The sequence below is a fragment of the Lutzomyia longipalpis genome, chromosome 1 (genome assembly GCF_024334085.1).
Source record: "Lutzomyia longipalpis isolate SR_M1_2022 chromosome 1, ASM2433408v1".
In the NCBI taxonomy this organism is placed as follows: Eukaryota; Metazoa; Arthropoda; class Insecta; order Diptera; family Psychodidae; genus Lutzomyia; species Lutzomyia longipalpis.
Genome location: NC_074707.1, coordinates 6,610,733 through 6,631,313, shown reverse-complemented (window position 1 = coordinate 6,631,313; position 20,581 = coordinate 6,610,733). Strand labels below are relative to the sequence as shown.

The following is a 20,581-nucleotide window of genomic DNA, read 5'->3' as shown; positions in this document are numbered from 1 at the left end:
CAAAATGTGACGTCTGTCAATAGCAAGGTTTCATCAAATTCAAAAAATTTGGCAGTTGGATAATCGTTTTTATAGATTTTTTTCTTACGACATAAAAAAACACATAAAATTAGAAGAAAGCGGAATATAATTACATATCCTTATAATAAAGTTAATAAATTTTCACAAAACAAAGATTATTTCTTTAATTTCTTGTACATTTCTTTATCTTGCGGTGTATGAGGTCCTTCGAGGATTCACGAGAAGTTCCAGTTCCATATAATTTCGACTCCTTGAAATTCATCGCTGCATTCCCAGCCACGGATGGTTCAACAGTGGTTGCTGATGCCTTCTTGTTCTTATTCTTCTTCGTCTCCAGTGTTTTAACAACAAATTCCTGGTTCCCTCCGCCAGTCAGGACTTTTGTATCTGGCCGAAAATCACACACGGTGAACGTGCCAATATTTGGCCAGTAAACTTGTGGGAAGACCAGAGAAGGCTCAGGAATTTCCTTCTTTTTCTTCTTCATCTTTCGTTCCCGTTTAAATTGCTTTGTGACCCTTGCCTTCCGGATGAGATCAAGTTGGCTAAAGGCACTTAAGCGGGAGTCTTTATCAGTTACAAGGAAAGTTCCCACTTTTGTCTCGAGAGTTTTTGGAGGCTCAATACTCCTCCTTTTCACGGTAGGATTCTCATCACCATCCTCCCCTGTGCGCTTCCTTTTGGCTGAAGTAGAGGCCCCTGATGTCGATGGTTGGTTGTGGAGACTTAGGGGAAGACGCTTTGGCTGATCATTGGAACGCTTCTTCTTTTCTGACACAATTTGCACTTCCTGAATCTCCTCATGTTGGCGTTTCTTCTGCTTCTTCACTTTCGGTACTTCCGCTTCATGCGCTGGCTCAACATCTGGTTCTTTCTCTTGGGGTTTGACCTTTTTCTTTTTCAGCATTTGAGTCTCTGGGGGAGGATTTTCTTCAACCACAACAGCCTGCTTTTGCTTCTTCTTCTTTTTTGGCGGTTCTTGCAAGTGAGTATCTTCATTGGTAGATCGCTCGTTGGAGAACTTTTTCTTCTTTTTGACTTTCTCTGGCTGAGGAAGTACTCCAGCTGAGGCTTCTTCTGTTTTCTCCTTCTTCTTCTTCTTGGATTTCTCTACTTGAATAGATTCTTCAGAAGAGATTTGATCGTGCTGAGGCTTCTTGGACTTGTCCGCTTGTTGATGATCTTTACCAGATGTTTCCAACTTTTGAATAGCTTGCTTCAGGCGCATTTTCTTCTCCTTCAATTCCTGCTTTATCCTTTCCTGTTCGGCTAATTTTTCTTCCATCTCCTTCTTGCGTTGTTGCTTCTTCTCCTTCGCTGCTCGCCTTTTTGCCTTCTTCTCCTCATTTATTTGCTTCTGTGCGGCTTTCTCTTCATTGCGCTTCATCAAAAATTGATTACACCGTGCCAAGACGTCAGAGGTATTATCATTGCCAGAATTTTTCATATTTGTTTGCTGCTCTTCGTCCGTTTTATCATCCTCTTCATCTTCATCTACATCGCCATCTTCTTCTGAGTCTTCATCATCACTAGAATCAGTTGATTCTGCTTTATGAGCATCCTCCTCCTGATCTGTATCTGATTCCTCAGCATCGAAATATTCCTCAGGTGGAGAATCCTCTTCTTTCTCTTCTGCTGTCTTTTCCTCAATTTCTTTCACGGAAGGAGATTTTACCTCAACTTCTTTCGCAGTAGAAGATTTCCCCTTAACATCTTTCACTGGAGTTTTGCTCTTAATTTCTTTTACAGGTGAAGATTCTTCTTCCATCTCTTCTTCCTGTGATTCAGTTTCAACGACTTTCTTTGAACTTTCCACTTCAACTAGCTTTTCCTTGGGAGATTTTTCACGAGAAATGTTGAGAAGATCCATAGATTTTTGTGGTGTTTTCTTCTTTTCCACACCAGGAGAGGAAGTTTCCTCCACAATCATAGATTTTTCCTTTGGATTTTCACATTCACCATCAGCAAGATCTTCCTCAAGACTGCGAGGTTTACACTCAGATTTTCTCGGTGTTTTCTTCTTCTTCCCATCGGTGGAGGCGAGTGAAATCATTGTTACATCGTGATCAATTACTGGTGTCTTCGGATTCTCAAGCAATTTGGACAAAGTCATACCGGAGAATTTAGTCAGTGATGTGGATTTATAAAATTCAACTGTTTCTGAAACTGCTTCCGGAACTTCGTCATCGGTACTTTCTTCAGGCTCCACAATTCTCTTCCGGGCCTTTTTCACCGATTCTGCTTTCTCCTCGAGTTCATCCAGAGAGTCCTGTTCATCTGACGTAACCTCTTTGTCAGAGAAAACAATAAAATCATCATTTTCTTCTGCTTCCTCCTCATCTCCACCATTTTCGCTGTATGTATCTTCTGACCCAATTTCCTCTCCCCCCTCTGGAATTTCATTCTGCTCAAGGTATTCTCGCTCCTCAGGATCCATTGAATCTTCACCGTCTGACGCTTCCATTGCTTCATCATCGACAAATTCGCATTTTTCTTCCTCCTCCTCTTCTTCGTCATCTTCATCGGAATCTTTAATGGCCACCAATTTCTCATTCTTTTTCTTCAATTTATCCTTTTGTATTTTTTGCTTTTGCTCCTCCTCTTCATCTTCACTGGGTCCACGAACACCGAAAGCATCAATTGGCGCATCTGAACTTTTCCTTGACACAGACGTTGTCCAGCTGGTGGGATATTTTACGGTGTCTTCAAACTCCTTTGTGCTGCAAAGAAAAAAAAAGGAAAATGAGAATAAGATAAAACAATTCACTATTTTTAAAAAACTTACTCTGAAGAGTCAATACTTCCAGCACTCTTGTTGTGTTCCTCCATAGTGCTCTTGTTCAGTTGCTCTTCTTCTTCTTCTTTAGTAGTGGCTGTTTCATCTTCTTTAGCCTCATCTTCTGCAGTAGCTTTCTCGCCCAGATTGTCCTGCATTTTTTGGATCAACTCATCTGAAAGCATTGACGGCGTTAGACGAATTAATACCACCACAGGCTGTTTATCCGGGTGAATACCTCGCTGAATTCTTTTCGATAGCGTCTCCTTGATTTTTGATGCTTTTGGGGTTTTCGGGAACGTTTGGTGCTGTTTCTCCTGTTCCGGGGATTCATTGAAGGTGACCTCACGTGTGGTATGCCCATTCTGTGCCACAGAGACGTCCTCCACACTCTGACCCAATGCTGAAAGACGTCTGGATGAACGACGACTTTGTGGTTGAGGTGAATCCAACAAAGCCGACGTTTTCCGGGTCCGTCTTGTGGGGGTTGCGGTGCGAGAGTCTGCTAAAAATTAAGAAAAAACTTTCAATGATTGCTGCTAGGAATATTTTCTTTTCTTTAACTAACCTTTCTCCCGGATGGGTGACAGCTGCAATGCTTTTTTCGCCCCCCTTGTGGATTTCTCTTTCGCTATAAAAAAAAACATTAATTTTGGTTATTTTTTTTTTTGGCAAAAGAAAAACTTCCGGAACTTACGCGGTGAGCCATCTTCGGAGATTACATCGAGAGACTGCATGGATTGTGATCTTTTTGGGGTCCCTTGGACGTCCCTTTCCACGGATCCCAACCTCCTGGCTGTTGATCTTGTGACTATAGAGATAGAGCAAAAATTAGAGATTTTTTTCACAAGAAAATCCATTGAAAAAAAAAATGAAAAAAATCTGCGCGGTATCCACGCCAACGACGCTTCAATGTTTTCTTAGATATTTCCTATGAAAATAAAATAATACTTACCTCTCACATTTTCCTGGGACAGTAGGATGTCCTCTTCATCTTTTGTAATATTAAATTTAGACATTTTTAACACACTTTACAGGGAAATCAATAATAAAAAATTCACAAATTACGCGCAATGCAGCAAGTGATGATAGAACACGTGCGAAAAGAAGAAACGTCAAAGAAAAGATGAACAAACTTAACGAAAAAATTAAAATTTAAAATTATAACATTTACAAAATGTAGTTTTAGGGTAAAAATTCCAAAATCAATAAAGAAATAACATGTTCACAAAAAAATCATGAAATGAAACTAAAAGAATTTAGCAGTTAACATTTGACACCCCCTTTATCAATAAAATTAATAAATTTTAAAGAAATTCAATTACAAAAGTGAAAAATGAAGAAAAAAAAAGTTCTTAAGGAAAAATTAAAGAATTTTCCTCAATAAATCAATTACAAAGTTAAAAAATCTTATCTCAGATTTTACGCGACAACAAACGGTTTAATATTTTCTTAGTTTTTCCCTCGGTCTTTTGGCATGAAAATGCCAAAAAAGAATCACAGCTAAAAGCCAAAAAAACTCTATTCTTACCTCTCATATATTTTCCGGTGATGATGGGATCCTGACATGCTTTCCTTTATCACTTCGTGGCATTTTCTTTTGCACTTTTCAAAAACTTTACGAGGAGAAAACTAAAAAATTCCGGTGGACCACCACACTAAATAAATTCAAAATGATAACTGTGGAGAAATTGAACGAATGATCTAGTTATATAACGAAAATTAACGAAAAATGTACTAAAATTTTAATTTAACACTAACTTGTGTTAGAGTAAAAATTACAAAGTTCTCAATTTTTATTTAAAAATAATTTTTTTTCACCAAAAAAGAAAAACAAGAATCTCAAAATTTATTGTTATTGTTATTTTTTTTATTGCGATTTTCATTTATTAATTCATTAAGAAATCAAAAGAAAAATCATCGTTCAATGCACGTAAGTGTTAATGAAAAGTCATCGAAGCAAAAAAAAAAACATTTTTGTGCCATTTGTGCTCTGTTCGTGGACGGAAATTGACGCAGTTTGTGGGAAAATAAGTGGATAATTTTACTCAATTTCTTTTTCATTTGCTGCCCCCGTGTTCAGTGAGTGATTGTGCGATTGAGTGAAATGTTCACGAAGTAGTTGACTCTGTGAAGAATCTTTCTTTTCTTTGGATAATTCCTTTCGTCAACCCACTTCTTTGCTGCAATAGCACAAATCCAATTAGGAGAAATCAACAGGTAATAAAATAAGGCATTTCCCACGGAAAACTCATCATTTTCACACAATTGTCCTGAATTTGATGAGTGTTACCGTCCATGGGCAGTATCTGCATACCTATTTTCATTGGGAAATTCATGGAAAACACAGCCCATCTGCGGTACCCGACGTGCGAGGAAGTTGACACAAAAGTCCGCATCGCTCCCCCTTTTTTCACGAATCAGCGACAAAAGACAAAAGACAAACTAATGAGAGGCACCATTCATTGAAATTCTAGCTCACTGACCCGCAGAGAGAGTGGGCCACCGTGTCCGGAAGGCCCCACACTGTAATCTATAGTTAGTCCGGAAAGAAGTTTTTCGACTTTCGTTCTTGGGAAATTTTCTGCGAATTAGGAGGCTCTCTATTAGATCTCTGTAGGAGGGGCCGCTTTTCATAAAAATATAATACCTAATTTTAATTTTTAATTTGTTTTAGTCCGAGTTTTAGCTGATAAATTCAATTAAATTTATGTCTTACTTTCGGTCAAAGTAAAGGGTTGCATTGAGAAAGGGTGAAAGTGAGGAGTTTAATTTTAAGAACTTTTTAGTGAATCATCAATTACCGAACTTAATTGAAAAGCGAGAAGCTTTTAAAACGTTTTTTTTGGTAATAGAAGAACAAAAAAATAAATTTATCCGAAATGAATTTCCCGTGGGATTTGAACCCACAACACTACTATTGTTAAATGACGTAGTGTGGCGCTTTACTAAATTTGCAAATATTCCAACGAAAAGATAATATATAGCAAGACTCTTTAAATATTCATACTTCACAGAGAGATAATAATTTTCTTTGTTACGCAACTAATAGTTATTTTTCTCACAAATTCAAATGGAAATTCGCGGAATTCTCTATAACTAAAAAAAATAGTTACTAAAAGTTCTCAATTCATATAGATTACTACATTACTGAATGTAGCACATCGTCTCAATAACAATGGATTTCATTGAAAAAATTTTACATTTTCATCACCATTTTTGGGATCAATTGAAAGATTGTATTTTTGCGTAAAAAAATATTCCTAGAAACAGCTAAAATAGCTGGAAGACACGTCAAGTTGAAAATAGCATTAATGGGCCATGATAGCGAATTGTTTCTATTAGAGAGGTGTATCAACTTGGTATTTGCGGTGTTGTACTTCAATTGATTACACGTACGCTTTATTGGACACACAATAAAAGTAAATTTCATGTGATTGAATTTTTTTTTAAATAAAAGGTGAGCAAAAGTCTCCATTTAATATTATGGTTGAATGACCAGACAAAAAAGCATTTTTATTTCGCTTAAAAAGTAAGTTCCTTGTGTATCGTTTATCTGCTCGTGTGACTCACACAAAATGCAAAATAAGAGATTCATTTTCATGTGTTGAAATGAACCTCTTTTCATGGAAAAGAAAAGATTTTCTTTATACTTTTGCACTAATAAATTTTATTCAGGATTTTCAATTTTCATCTTTAAAATTGGCGAGAATTAAACCATTTCTTTTATCCACAAGTGGGCAACTTTACTTGGAACTTTAATTTAAATTATTTAAGGAAAAGAAAAGCAAGGATTGAGATTTAGAATTTTACAAGTTACTTTAAATGACTTTTATGTTGGGCGCCACTCGTCATTCGACGAGAATTGTTAAACATGAAACATAGTTACTTGATACAGGTTTCCGTTGATTCCTGTTTCTTCTGCGAGTTTCCTCGCACGCCACGTCCCATGGACATCCATCGGCATCTGGCTTGAGGACTTTCCCCATTCCCGGGAGGGAATCCATGTCAGCCACTTGGTGTTCTCTGGATGCTGCTTTCCCCAGTCCCGAGAGGGAATCCATGTCTTCCACCTGGTGTTCTCCTGATGCTCATCCTTCGGCATCAGGCTTGAGGACTTTCCCCATCCCCGAAAGGGAATCCATGTCCTCCACTTGGTGTTCTCCTGAAGCTCAACTCTGTGGAGGGCATCTTCACAACCGTCGGTCTCACGACGCACAGCACGCAGAATTCGTCTCCCACGACGAATATTGCAGCGAAGAAGCTTCTTCCGTCCTTGGGTACTCACTTCTGCCCTTCTTCTGCCATTGGCTCGGCAGTGAAAGGGTTTTCCTTTTCTCACGGAGCCCGTGGGGTCACATCCATCGAAATGGGGCATCGTAGACAACAGCATCTTTTCCCTTCCGGCAGGAGAGCGACGGCACCTCTCTTCTTCGCACTTCGGGGCCAGCCTCTTCCGGCTCAATCCGGACAATGGCCTTTTTCTTCCACTCACGCGCGGATCACTCCACGACATTCTTAGGGGCTTTTTGGGGTCAGTAGCTCGGGCTTCCAATTCCGTGCGGGTCCTCTGAGAATCGAGACAAAACTGATCTTAAAATTAATTTTCAATGAGGAGGGGACGTCACAAATCTCATTAATCTGTCCCACATAAAACCTCAGAAAGAAAGCAATTCTAGCAGTCGGCCAATATTAAGGTTGAGAGACTGAAGAATTTAATGAAATTTAAGAAATTTACGAAAGTTTGAAAATTCATGAAAATCTATGGAAAAGCGAACGCTACAGTGTCCGTGTCTAAAATAATACATGAGGGCTCCGCAGTGCAACTATGTATAAATTTCGTGCAGTTGCTATGAAGTATTGGTTTGGATGAATTTAGGGTTCTCTTTAGGGCATTTCAATCATTAAGTGAAACCAGACTTGATTTTATAAGCTTAAGTTCAAGTTTTATAAAATCAGGCTTTTAGGCTTTTAAGATTAGGCCCAGATGAATCAGGGCTTAATGTATTTTTTTAGATGATTTTGACGAATTGCAATTTATGAAAAACTGCATTCAGTTCAAATTCAGTTTGACTTAAGTCCGGTCTAAAGCACCTGACTTAGGCTTAAGAATCTATAACTAAAACGAACTTAGTTGTGAATTTTCCGCAATGTTGTTGAACAAAATCTAACATCTAAACTACAGATCATTAGTTAAGACTGCTATGAATGAAACCTCACTGTATGTAGGCACTTCTTATAGGTGCCTCACTCAATTGATTCAATTCCAATATATATATATATTTTTTGCTCACATGAGTTGGAGAGAATAAATGATTACCACACAAGTTCACCTTTATCTTATCACAATTGATTCAGGGAAGGCACTTCAGATATTATATATGATTCTCATTTTTAGTGTGTGCAAGAATATGGAATTCTTTGTCGTAAAGTGTGTTTATTAACACATATTCTTTTATTTTCTTCTCGACCAATTATTACAGGATATTTCAACCATTTCCTCCCTAAAAATCTATATAGAGATGAATGTGAATTTTATTTAAATTATGCCTCAACGCGTGGGCTTCCTCTGGCGCAGACGTCTTTTTTTTCCACTTGCTGGAAGTTTAAAAGCAGAGACAAGACAAAAATGGTTAATGCTCTTAGTCCAGCAGCGGCAGTATGAGAAATTTCAAGTTGTCTGACATTGGAAGAAAAAGAATTCTTTAACTCGTTTTCCACGCAGTCATTCTGCTGTTGCTTGTTAATCTATATTTGGCCCACTAGTCTGTTTTAATGCGGATCATCTTGCATTTCAATCCCAATGCACAGCATGCAGTAATATTTTTATTTTCATCTAAATGCTGTTTCCGTGTCATTCAATTCCATTTTTTTGAAGAAGACTTTATACATTTATATCGTCTCTCTCTCTTTTCTTTTGCTATCGCCATATTTCAAACAGACGGTGTTGCGCGCGTTTTAATGACTCATAAGACTGTTCAGAGGGGACACTTCCGAGCATAAAAGTATTGTCACACCTGTTAAATTAAATTAGCAAACTTATGGAAGATGTCCATCATTACCACTGACTCTGTGGATTATTACGTAGTCTTTTTTAAGCAAACAAATGAAGAAAAAATTAAGGAAAGTGAATGATGGATTAAATAGTTTAGAAGAAAGTTCAAAGCAGTTTAAGTACTTACAGCTTGTGGGATTAATTCATTAAATGGCCATTGTTGAAAGATGTGGAGGTGAATATTATGTTCCCATCTGAAGGCTCAATGAAGAAAGAAAATTGCAATTTTTTAATGTAATTTTCATTGAATAAATTATAAAGTTTAAAAACTAAAAAAGAAATATTATATTCATTCATTCAGTGTTTGCAATATTGTTGCAATTAAAGGTTAAAACAATTATGATGGGAAATTGCATTTTAGAGTTTCATTACCACACGTGAAAGCCGAAAGAATCATTTTATTAGAATGAATGTGATTTCTTTTTAATTGTTATCATTTTAGCATTTATTTAGCGCGGGGTTAGGCTATTAATTCACAATTAATAGTCAATTAATTAAGGAATTATTTTATTCAATCATGAACACGCAAAAATAATTTATTGAAGATTAAATTTATTTTTATTCGATTGGTTTTATTTATTCTACAGTTAGTATTAAAATTGTTGGAGTTTTTTTTTAACCCCTGAGGAGGGTTTCAATAGATCTTCGTGCTAAAATCATCACTGCTTGAGCTGATCTAAAATTAATTTAGGGTACTGTAATCGAAAAAATTAATTCTCACATTGAAATTAAATTTATTTACTCTTATTTTTTTTCGCAAAAGCTGAAAGTGAACTATAAATTACGGAATATGGTGGTTGCGCCCGTTTTGACACATTTCTTCAACATTTATTTCTTTTTATTATATCATCCTCTTTGGATTATTACTCTGCAATTTTCTCTTTACGAGTTCTTCCACTTCAGTAGTGGTTCACCTAATTCTTTCACCCAGAGAATATCTTTCTTCTCTGCTCCACAAAATGACATCGATATATAATTTGCATTTTATCACAGATGTTTCTCACCGCAACGTTGTGTTAATGGACTGTTTTTGTATGAATTTTCAATTAAAAATTCACAAAAATAGTTTTTTGCCAATGGCCGCTATGTAGAAGGAAAATTCGAAAGATTAATCAAATAAATTAATTTTTTCGTGGCAAATTTCTGTAGCTGTATTAAATGATTGAGAAACTTCTTCTTGTGCGCGTGTATTTGAATTTATTAAAGTGGATCTTTCATCTTAAAATGTCGCTGAAAATGGCTTAAATCTCAAAGAGATCTCGTTGTATTCTTCTCTTGGGTGTTTACCTGGAAAGCACCGTTCCAACATGAATGGGAAAAACGTTTCAAACTCTGCACAAAGTCCCGTTCTCCTTTACCTTCCATCAAAAGAGTTGAGAGTAAAGAAAAAGTTCTTGCAAGTGATGGGCGAATGTTCTGTTCAATGAGCTCTTTTAGTTTCTTTTTTCTAGCTCTTACGCCACACTCTTCTTGGTTTATAAGTTGTGCTTCTTTTGGGTATTTGCAGACAATTTATTTTGGGCAGTACTCTGTCCTCATTACCATAAATGATTTTTTTCTCTTTTTGGGATTGATGTGAAATTGCTTTTACCGATAAATATGTAATTTCTTGATTGAAAATAACAATGTCGAAATGGAAATTGCACAATGATTGAAAAATTGAATTTCGTAGTTCTCCTTTTTATTGTGAATTTTGCAAAATTTCATTCAGTGACATTCGCGGGGTTTTGGATAAAGAGAACTCTTTTTGCTGCGTAGGATTTTGTGTGCAGAAAAGCCGGTTGAATGACTCCAAAAGAGAGACCACACAATCAACAATAGCAACTGGAACAGAAGGCACAAAAGCACCTGAAGAGTGCACACAATAGTAAAAATATTACTTCATCAAGTGTAATGTTAAATTTTACCTCCTATTTTTTCCTCCAAACCGGGTGATTCAAAATATTATAAATTAGAGATAGTTTAATCTTAGGTTCTATCAAGTGATCTAATGATAAAACTCTCCCAAATTAAGATTTCATGAAAGGCTCTGTCTGAAAAAATAATAATTTAAAGGAATCTTTAATCTACCAAAACCAGGCGTACTTTCAGTTCAATTTTAGGGAGAACCTATGTTAATTGTTTTTAATACATATGTATATTATTGTAAAATGGTGAAATATGTTATTTTTCCTCTTTCAAAGCGGAAGTAATTCCCATAATGTAGTATACGCATTTTTGTAGAGCAAGGGAGGAAGAAAAAAGTAAAAGCAAGCCGAAAAATCACGATGCGAATCTCACAAATTGATACAAAACTCTATTAGAAAAAAATCCACACAAAAAGTAACATTTTTTTGTTAACCCAAAAGGTGTGGGTGGAAAAATGTTTCAATACGATTAATTGGAGGTGATAGTGAAGTGCTGTAATTGCTCAAGTATTTTCCATCAAAATCGCTGATTATAAAATTTGATATCATACCGCACGGTGAAGAAATAAAAAACTTTACACCTCTTTGATAAAAAAGAAGATATTTCTCTCTTTCCATGAAATGTTTTTTTTTCTTTTTCAAATTAAAATTTTCAATTCAACGCATCATACTCTTGTTTTCGCAGTTTTAAAGCACATTTATAATGGAAAAGATATTATGCTGTACATGTGCGGTATTAATAATTTAAAGAAAAATAGTGTTTGGCATGAAAAGCAAAAGTAATTGAGGGAGACCTTTAAATTAAAATCACACAACTGAATAAAAGCCACACTTTTAAAGCTCTAAAACGCACCAAAAAAAATCACAACGAGATAATGTTCCTCAATGGACGATCGCATGTAACACGGATTTTATTTATGAATCATGACAAAATTAAATTATTTTTTTTTACTCGTTTTGAAACACTTTGAACAAGACAATATAATTTACTTTTGCTTTTATTTTCCATTGAATAAAATCAACTCATTTGCTATTTCCTCTCCTATGGTGGAGTCATTTTAATCGCACAAGTCATAAATAATACATGTTCTGTTTTTTTTTTTTGTACAGAGGTGTTGAAGAATTAAATACAATTGACATGGAGATTATACTTTAATGGTCTTCTCGAGAGGTTCTCTTTTTAGCTGTGATTCTTTTATTTTATTGTCTAGTTCTTGACGCCTTTTAGAACTGATGAAGAATGATTTTCTTGCTATTTTAGGAGATATTTATTAGCTTAATGAGCCGCTACATAGCCGAGAGGTTTTAATTGTGCAGTGGAATGTTCTTTTGCCAAATGACGAGGGTTCGATTCCCGCGGCATGATCAATATCAATGTAATTTAACAAAACTTTAAACTGAAACTTTTTCTGTGATTCTATTAAATTTCTAATGCTATAAATTAAATAGATAAATCTCTGTTCTAAAATAAAGTATAAACAACACTCCTTTAAGCATTCACAAAGTATAGTTGCGATCTTTTTGCATAAATTCACATCCACACCCACACTTTTATAGGGGAAAAAATTAGCCAACATTTTTTTTCGTTCTCTCTGTTGTGTAAGAAAGTAATTAAAGAATGAATGAGAGAGGGAGAGAAATAAAACAATTTTCCATTGCATGACTTCTAATTGTTGAGTGGAGTTGAGATGGAAAAAACTCAGCTGGATTTTAAAATCCCACAATGTTAATAAATTTCGCAGATATTTCTATAACAGAATCTTATGTATGATCTGTGGTGTTTTTATTTCTTTGCAGATGAAAGATGGATCCACATATTGTTTGGGCACGTGATAGTATTGAGGGGTATGTGAAGGGACGCATTTCGGAAATAGGCAGTCATGAGGAATTTGAGGTGCAACCATTAGATAGCAAATTTCCAAAGCGTGTATGCGCTGTCCAAGATATCTTTCCATCGTGCGAGGGAGAACAAGATCACGATGATAACTGTAAGTGTATTTTCTTTTTTATTTATGTGTGTTCTGTTTTTATCTTTCAAACTGACCCACATTATTCACTTGCAATTCTCGCTGTATGTCACAAATTATACATATACCTGTGATCACCTGGTATGATCTCAAAGATGGTCTTTTATTAGTTTAAATACGGTGAAATTATTTCAGAACAATTTCTTTGGTGGAAAGATTCTCTTCATTGCGTGACAAATTGATATATTATGTTCTTCATGCAATATTGTAGTGTTTTGAATGCTGCGATGGTATAGTCTTTACCGTGGTAACGGATTTGTCTTAAAATTGATGTTTGTTTTGATTAAAGATTAAATTGAAATTGAAGGAAAAGGAATTGCCTTAAGTAATTCTTCTAATGACTTTTTTGTAGCTAGAATGGCTATTTCTTCTGTTTCCTTCATCAATTGGTTTCATATTTTAAGAGAGTATTCTTTGAACGAATATAAACTCTGCTAAGAGTCTTATTTCCTTGATGAGTGCTTAGGAGATTAATGAATTTAATGTAATTTATCAATGAGTCATTAAACTCTTTTTTTTTTATTAATAAGAATGAAGCATTCAGAATTTTCGTAGAGCTTCAGGGAAAGATTAATTTAAATTTAAAATAGCTCCAATTTTTTTTTATTAAATTGCTTCAACACAAATATTCAACAATTGTTCTAATTTTATTTCCATACAATTATTTTTTTTATCTTAAATCACTGCATAAAATAACACAGAGATAATAAAAAATAGAGTATGTATCTAACAATCAGTTGAGGTATATTTTCACGGGGAACTTTCATTATATTCTGTAATCTGATAAAAATCACAAATTGGGTGACTAAAAATAGATTAACTTTCGGTGCTTTTTGGAGAATAAATTTGGTAAACATTTTCTCCAGCAGCATGTGAACCAAAGAACATTATACACTGCAGTTGATCATAAATCATGTAACATTACAAAGTATAGAATGATTCATTCAACATCTCCTCTGTTCTTTTTTTTATGTTCTACAGCGAGCTGTAAAATTAAGAACATATGTGGATAATGTTCTCTTCTAAATTTTCTTTTCTTTAAACTTTTTTTTTGTAAATAGGTGAACTTATGTTTCTGAATGAGGCCACACTGTTAGACAACCTGAGGACGAGATACTACAAAGATAAAATTTATGTAAGTGGCTAAATTTACTTACCTACATTCGGTTCTTGTTGCTGTTGTTGCTGTTGTTTCCTCCCGGTGACTTCTTTGCCATTTGTCACATGCAATTAAAGCTTGAAGAAATAATATAAAACAATTATGCTTGAAATAATTGCAGACATACGTTGCGAATATACTAATAGCTGTGAACCCATATAAGGAAATTGGAGATCTGTATTCATCAAGTACCATTAAGAAATACAATGGGCGTTCATTGGGCGAACTCCCACCGCATGTCTATGCCATTGGTAATGTTTAATTTATTACTATTAGGTGATTTTTTTAAACGTTGTTGTGTAATTGACAAGAAAATTAAGACAAATTTTTAGATTTATTTCCCATTAAATTGCTTTAATATAAAAAAAAATCTTTTTCCTTTCTTTTAAGTTTTTCTGTCATTAAAAAAAAGATCTCTGTATATGTTTGCTATAAATACATTCAATGTCAATTCATTTAGCAAATTAATCATCATCATTGCCAATAAAACAATCTTCTCCTGACCCTTTTGCAGCTGATAAAGCAATACGAGATATGAAAGTGCTAAAAGTGTCACAGTCGATAATCGTTTCCGGTGAATCTGGTGCAGGAAAGACTGAATCAACGAAATATTTATTGCGCTACTTGTGCGATTCCGTAGCAGCGGCGGGGACTATTGAGCAAAAAATTCTCGATGCCAATCCCATCTTGGAGGCATTTGGTAATGCAAAGACAACGCGAAATAACAATAGTTCGCGTTTTGGGAAATTCATTGAGGTGCATTACGATGGAAAGCATACCGTAGTGGGTGGCCATATATCCCACTATTTGCTGGAGAAGAGTAGAATATGCACACAGAGTCCCGATGAGCGCAATTATCATGTATTCTACATGCTATGTGCGGGTGCACCGCAGCAATTGCGTGAAAAACTCTGTCTGGGCAAGCCTGATGATTACAAAGTAAATTGAGAGATTAAAAATTCCATTTTTTTCTTTACATTTTTATTGAACATCATTCTCTATTTTTTTTCTTGTATTGCATAAATTGTAGTATTTGAGTGGGTGTACGCAGTACTTTACAACAAGTACCACGGATAAGAAGATACCAGCAGCGTACAAGTCGAAAGATCATGCAAAACGTGGTGCACTGAAGGATCCAATTTTGGATGATTACGAGGACTTTGTGAATCTTGATCAAGCCCTTTCGCGCTTGGGACTGTCCGGGGAGGGTAGGCTTGAGATTTACAAGCTTGTTGCCGGGGTACTGCACCTCGGCAATATCTCCTTTGAAGATAATCCCGAAGATGCCAAAGGGGGATGCAAAGTTTCACCAAGTTCCGAACAATCACTCACCATTACATCCACCCTCATCGGGGTGGATCCATCGGAAATGCGTCAAGCACTCATCTCTCGTGTGATGCAGAGCAAAGGTGGTGGAGTTAAGGGGACTGTTATCATGTGAGTTCTCTCTCTCTCTCTCTTAATATTTTCTTTTTCTTAAAGACATTAAAAACTTGTCTAATATTCTAAGTTTTCCAAGAAGATTTTCGCAAGAAAAAAAAAAACAAGTTAACTGCTAGAAGATTTTTTTATGTCATGATGGTGGAGAAATTAATTTTTATGAGTTAAACGTGCGCAAATTCTTGGAATCTCTTCTCGCGAGCGTAGATAAAATTAACAAAGTTGATAATGATGTCTTTTGTAGGGTCCCACTGAAAGTCTATGAGGCAAATAATGCACGCGATGCATTGGCAAAGGCATTGTATAGTCGTCTATTTGATCATATAGTGTCAATAATCAATTTGAGCATCCCCTTCAAGGCGTCCAGCTTCTATATTGGTGTACTCGATATTGCGGGCTTTGAGTACTTCACGGTGAATTCTTTTGAGCAATTTTGCATTAACTATTGCAATGAGAAATTACAAAAGTTCTTCAATGACAACATCTTGGCCAATGAGCAGGAGCTGTATAAGCGCGAAGGACTCAATGTGCCCCAAATTAAATTTACCGACAATCAGGATGTGATTGAATTGATTGAAAATAAGGCCAATGGAATTTTCATGATACTCGATGAGGAATCAAAATTGCCCAAACCATCATTCTCGCACTTTACAACTGAGGTGCATAGCTCATGGCAGGGGCACTATAGGCTCTCCTATCCACGATCGTCACGCCTAAAGGCACACAGGAGCCTTAGGGATGATGAGGGATTCCTCGTGAGACATTTTGCCGGTGCTGTGTGCTACAACACGGTTAGTTTTCTACAATTTGTGGTCAAAACTTTGAAATTCACAAAAAAAATCAATTTTTTACTTTTAGAATCAATTTATTGAGAAAAACAATGACGCACTGCATGCATCGTTGGAATTCCTTGTGCAAGAGTCCGAGAATAAGCTCCTCAATCGGCTCTTTGCATCTGGATCGTCGGCATCCAAGGGGAAATTGAGTTTCATATCGGTTGGATCGAAATTCAAGACACAGCTGAGTGAATTGATGGAGAAGTTGGAGAAGAATGGTACGAACTTTATACGGTGCATCAAGCCAAATAGCCGGATGGTTGATCATGAATTTGAGGGTAGTCTCTGTCTGGCGCAGCTAAAGTGCTCAGGTACAACGTCCGTGCTTGAGCTAATGGAATACGGCTACCCATCACGTGTACCATTTGGGGAGTTGCACAAAATGTACAAATCCTACTTGCCACCAGAACTTGCCAAACTCAGTGCACGTACCTTCTGCGAGGCAATGCTGCATTCGCTTAAATTGCACGATAAAGATTTCAAATTTGGCATCACGAAGGTCTTCTTTCGACCAGGAAAATTTGTCGAATTTGATCGTATAATGCGATCAGATCCGGAAAATTTAAAGGCAATTGTGGCAAATGTGAAGAAATGGTTGGTACGATCGCGATGGATAAAATCAGCATTCTGTGCCATTTGTGTAATAAAGCGTACGTATATCTGATTTGCAAATTAAGCATCATCTTGCAGGAGATTTGTGCAATAAAAATAATTATCTTGTCTAATTTTTAGTGAAGAATCGCATTATTTACCGCAACAAGTGCGTCCTCGTTATGCAGAAAGTCATTCGGGGTTACCTGGCGCGCAAGAAGCATCAGCCACGGTTCAGGGGATTGCAAAAAATTCGTGCAATCAAGACGAATCTAATCAAAATGGAAGAAGTTGCTAATCAATTGAAGAAGGAGAAGGATGTGATGCTGAATCAAGTGAAAACTCTCTACGGAGCCATCGATGAGGCAACGAAGAAGATCAAAACGAATCAATCGATCACACCGAAGCAAATTGATGAGCTCTACGAGGGTCTCATGAAGAAGATCGATCAAAATACATCGCTGCTCAAGACGAAATTGCTCGAGCAGAAAAATGCCGAAGAGCAGGAACGTCTACGGAAGATTCAAATTGCCCTGGAGGCTGAGAGGAAGGCAAAGGAGGAGGAGGAGAGGAAACGACGGGAAGAGGAAGAGAATAGGAAGAAGTAAGTTTGTTTTGTATAAAAGTGAAACTTTTTTACAAATTTTGCTTTTAATACAAACATCGTGTTTTGTGTGTGCAGAAAAGCCGAAATGGAAGCAAAGAGGAAGGCAGAAGAAGCCGCTCGGCTGCGTCAGGAGGAATTGGATCGCAAAACAGCGGAAGCACTGCAGAAGCAACTCCACGAGGAGGCACTGCGAGACAGCAAATACCGCGAACAGCTGGAACAGGAGAGACGTGATCATGAGTTGGCCACACGACTTGCCAGTGAATCCAATGGTCAGGTGGATGATAGTCCTCCACTTATTCGCAAGTATGTTGCTTCTTCTTTGATTTATTACTGTTTTTATTTCTTTTTTTTTTGTTTATGGTTGACCAAGAAAACACAAACTCAGATTTTTTTTTATATACAATACAAACACTTTCATTTTCATTTTATATTTCTTTAATTTGATTGTGAGATAAAAAAATTGAATTTAAAAGCCCGGAATGATCATTAATTTTTGAAAGGCTTTTTGGGTGTTTTTTTTTGGGGGAATTGAGAGTAAAAGTTAAATGAAGATCACGAAAAAATGCTCACTAGTTGTTTTAATTTTCTTGTAGAAAAAATTTGAAAATAATTTTTAGTTAATAAATAAGTTTGAAAAAAATCTTATTAAAGAGTTTATGAAAGAATTAAAATCAAAAAGAATCCTTCAAGATTCATTTTAGTCCTTTCCTAAAGGTTTACTTTAGCATTGTTAAAAGTGATTAAATGAATTGCTTAAGTGAATTGTTTTAGATCCTTTTCGATAAAAAAAATAGATTTCTTTCGGAAAAAATTTAAACATTTAAATTTATTTCAAAGATAAAATCAGAATATTCTATTATTTATTTTTCTTTCTAAAATTGGTTTAAAATAAACATTTTTAATTCATCTTCATTCCTTATCGTCCATTCTCACAGTGTTCCACACGAAGTGTCGTCTTTGGGTAATCCAAACAGATTGATCAGGTACATTATTCCTCAAAGAATTCGCATACAGAGTATCGCTATATATTGCATGATTTGCTTTTAATAAACAACATATGCATGCTTCAAAAAATTTATGTTTTTCTCAGCACTTTTGCTTTTATGAAATTGCAAAACTTTTTTAAGGCAAAAGAAAGATTTTTCCTTGAAAATTAACCCAAAGAAAGAGTTCTTTTAATTACCGAATAGATTCTAATAATTATTACTAAATTATAGTGCTTATTATTATGTGTTAATAATCCTATTAACAGAAATATATTCCAATTCTAACCACAAGCTTTTAAAAAAGTTTATTTGCACAGAGAAAAAAAAAAGAATTAGTTGGAATGAAATTAATTGATTTCGATTTGTTTTTTATTATTTATTCTCTCAATCATAGATCAGAGAATATTCGTGCTCAGCAGCAATTGATTGGGAAGCAAAAGCATGATTTATCAAAATGGAAATATTCCGAATTACGTGATGCAATTAATACATCGTGTGACATTGAACTCCTAGAGGTAAGCCATTCAGTTTTTATTTTCTTTTGCAAAAAGCTTCAAAGATGGAAGAAAAATCCATTAAAAATATTAATTGGTTATTAATTTGATTTCTTTGTCAATTTATTTCAATTTATTCATTCAGTTTTTGAAGCTATAAAATTGAGAATTAACGTAACAAAAGAGGGAGAGTTTAGTTAATTAAACAAGAAGAATTTGCAAAAAGTTATTGAGAACTTTTGTTTATTAGGCTTGCCGTCACGAATTCCATCGACGTCTGAAAGTTTATCACGCTTGGAAGGCAAAGAATCGCAATAAGAGGTCAACAATGGATGAAAATGAAAGGGCACCAAAGGTAATGAAAGACTTCGCGCTCTAACGATGTATTTTTAATTTATTTTTAAATTAATCTTAAATTGTTGTTGTTTAGAGTGTTATGGAGGCTGCGGCGAAAGCTTCAACGAGGATTCAACCACGTCAGGAAATTAATTCAACCACATCAGTCCACCGATACTTTCGTATTCCATTTGTGCGACCAAATGACACGAATGATCCAGGTATTTAAAGAAAAAACATTTTCTTTAGAATTTCAAGTTATAATTTGAAACATTTAAAACAGGAAAGAAAGGTTGGTGGTATGCTCACTTTGACGGGCAGTATGTAGCACGTCAGATGGAATTGCACGTGGATAAGCAGCCAATTCTCCTTGTGGCTGGTATTGATGACATGCAAATGTGCGAATTGAGCCTGGATGAGACGGGATTGACGAGGAAGCGTGGCGCTGAAATTCTCGAGCACGAATTTAATCGCGAATGGGAGAGAAATGGCGGGAAGGCGTATCGTAAAATTGCCAATTAATAATTTTAGAAAGACAATAATTCTATGACTTTTCTTGCAATTATCTTTGAGTTTTTTTTTTAATTTTATTTCCAAAAAAAAATAGAATTTCGAGTTAAAGCGAGCATGCACCCCAGTTAATTAGGTTTTGATCCAAGAGGTGATTTTATTTAAAATTTCTTTTCACGTTTCTTTTCAAAAAGAATTTTAAAATTAATAAAAAATAAACAATAATTATTGTAAAGTATTTTTAAAGAAAATATCAGTATTTTCTCTTCAGCATTGTTGATGAAAAAATGAGTCCAAAAATTCCGCGAAAAGAATTAAAATTAGTATTAAAAAAATCAAACTTTCCGTAAAAAATAGTGCCTTTAATAAGACGAAGAAATTCCCAAAAGATTTAGATTAGACTGTTATGAGGCACATTCCGAGATTTTCGATATTACAATTCCAAGAGCTAATATAGAGGAAGCAAAAAAAAAAAAAAGAAATTTTATTATAAAGTTTTAAATAATATTTATGTTCAATTAGAATGAAAGCTATATATTAGATTTATTTTTTTTAGAATATAATGAAAGAGTTGCTTGAATTCTATTTAATGCGATTGAAAGACTACGTAAAAAAATGTTTTTTCCCATATTGTCACACACTTAATATTAAAAAAAAGTATTAATTATTAAGAAAAAAAAGGTGGAAGATATTTTATTAGAATTCTATTGTATTTAAGATGTTAATTATACACGCATATTAAGAATAAAAAAAAATATATCAAAAGTCAATTTTTTTGTGAGCAAAAGTGGTCAAACTTGTTGATTTGACGTTACCCAAAACTAGCGCCGTTT

The 20,581-nt window shown here is 35.2% G+C and overlaps 2 protein-coding genes across 6 annotated transcripts; one reads left to right on the top strand and one right to left on the bottom strand.

The window, feature by feature from the left end:
• Positions 1-109: 109 nt before the first annotated feature.
• On the bottom strand, positions 110-3,920 carry LOC129786756 (probable serine/threonine-protein kinase kinX). 4 transcript variants are annotated; one of them, XM_055821968.1, is made up of 6 exons: positions 3,753-3,920; positions 3,495-3,608; positions 3,366-3,428; positions 3,036-3,302; positions 2,807-2,972; positions 110-2,741 (listed from the first exon to the last, which is right to left on the bottom strand). In XM_055821968.1, exons 1-6 carry the CDS (start codon positions 3,814-3,816, stop codon positions 185-187), a joined length of 3,231 nt encoding a protein of 1,076 aa, XP_055677943.1. In that variant the 5' UTR covers positions 3,817-3,920; the 3' UTR covers positions 110-184. The 4 variants fall into 4 exon arrangements, with proteins under 4 accessions (XP_055677943.1, XP_055677944.1, XP_055677941.1 ...); XM_055821969.1 differs by having other exon boundaries at positions 3,036-3,299; positions 3,753-3,917; XM_055821966.1 differs by having other exon boundaries at positions 2,807-3,302.
• An 822-nt stretch (positions 3,921-4,742) lies between these two features.
• Positions 4,743-20,513, top strand: LOC129786867 (myosin heavy chain 95F). 2 transcript variants are annotated; one of them, XM_055822116.1, is made up of 15 exons: positions 4,743-5,017; positions 12,557-12,747; positions 13,848-13,921; positions 14,067-14,196; positions 14,460-14,884; positions 14,976-15,382; positions 15,630-16,176; positions 16,244-16,871; positions 16,954-17,416; positions 17,495-17,725; positions 18,358-18,405; positions 18,803-18,923; positions 19,153-19,257; positions 19,333-19,459; positions 19,522-20,513. In XM_055822116.1, exons 2-15 carry the CDS (start codon positions 12,564-12,566, stop codon positions 19,758-19,760), a joined length of 3,729 nt encoding a protein of 1,242 aa, XP_055678091.1. In that variant the 5' UTR covers positions 4,743-5,017; positions 12,557-12,563; the 3' UTR covers positions 19,761-20,513. The 2 variants fall into 2 exon arrangements, with proteins under 2 accessions (XP_055678091.1, XP_055678092.1); XM_055822117.1 differs by lacking the exon at positions 18,358-18,405 and having other exon boundaries at positions 4,756-5,017.
• Positions 20,514-20,581: the final 68 nt, after the last annotated feature.

Coding starts and splice junctions, on each gene's coding strand:
- LOC129786756 (XM_055821966.1), bottom strand. CDS start 3,816: ATGTCTAAATTTAATATTACAAAAGATGAAGAGGACATCCTACTGTCC. Junction 3,429..3,494: donor CTCCGAAGATGGCTCACCGC/GTAAGTTCCGGA, acceptor TTTTTTTTATAG/CGAAAGAGAAATCCACAAGG. Junction 3,303..3,365: donor GTCACCCATCCGGGAGAAAG/GTTAGTTAAAGA, acceptor CTTAATTTTTAG/CAGACTCTCGCACCGCAACC.
- LOC129786867 (XM_055822116.1), top strand. CDS start 12,564: ATGGATCCACATATTGTTTGGGCACGTGATAGTATTGAGGGGTATGTG. Junction 14,197..14,459: donor ACCGCATGTCTATGCCATTG/GTAATGTTTAAT, acceptor ACCCTTTTGCAG/CTGATAAAGCAATACGAGAT. Junction 17,417..17,494: donor GAGGAAGAGAATAGGAAGAA/GTAAGTTTGTTT, acceptor TTGTGTGTGCAG/AAAAGCCGAAATGGAAGCAA.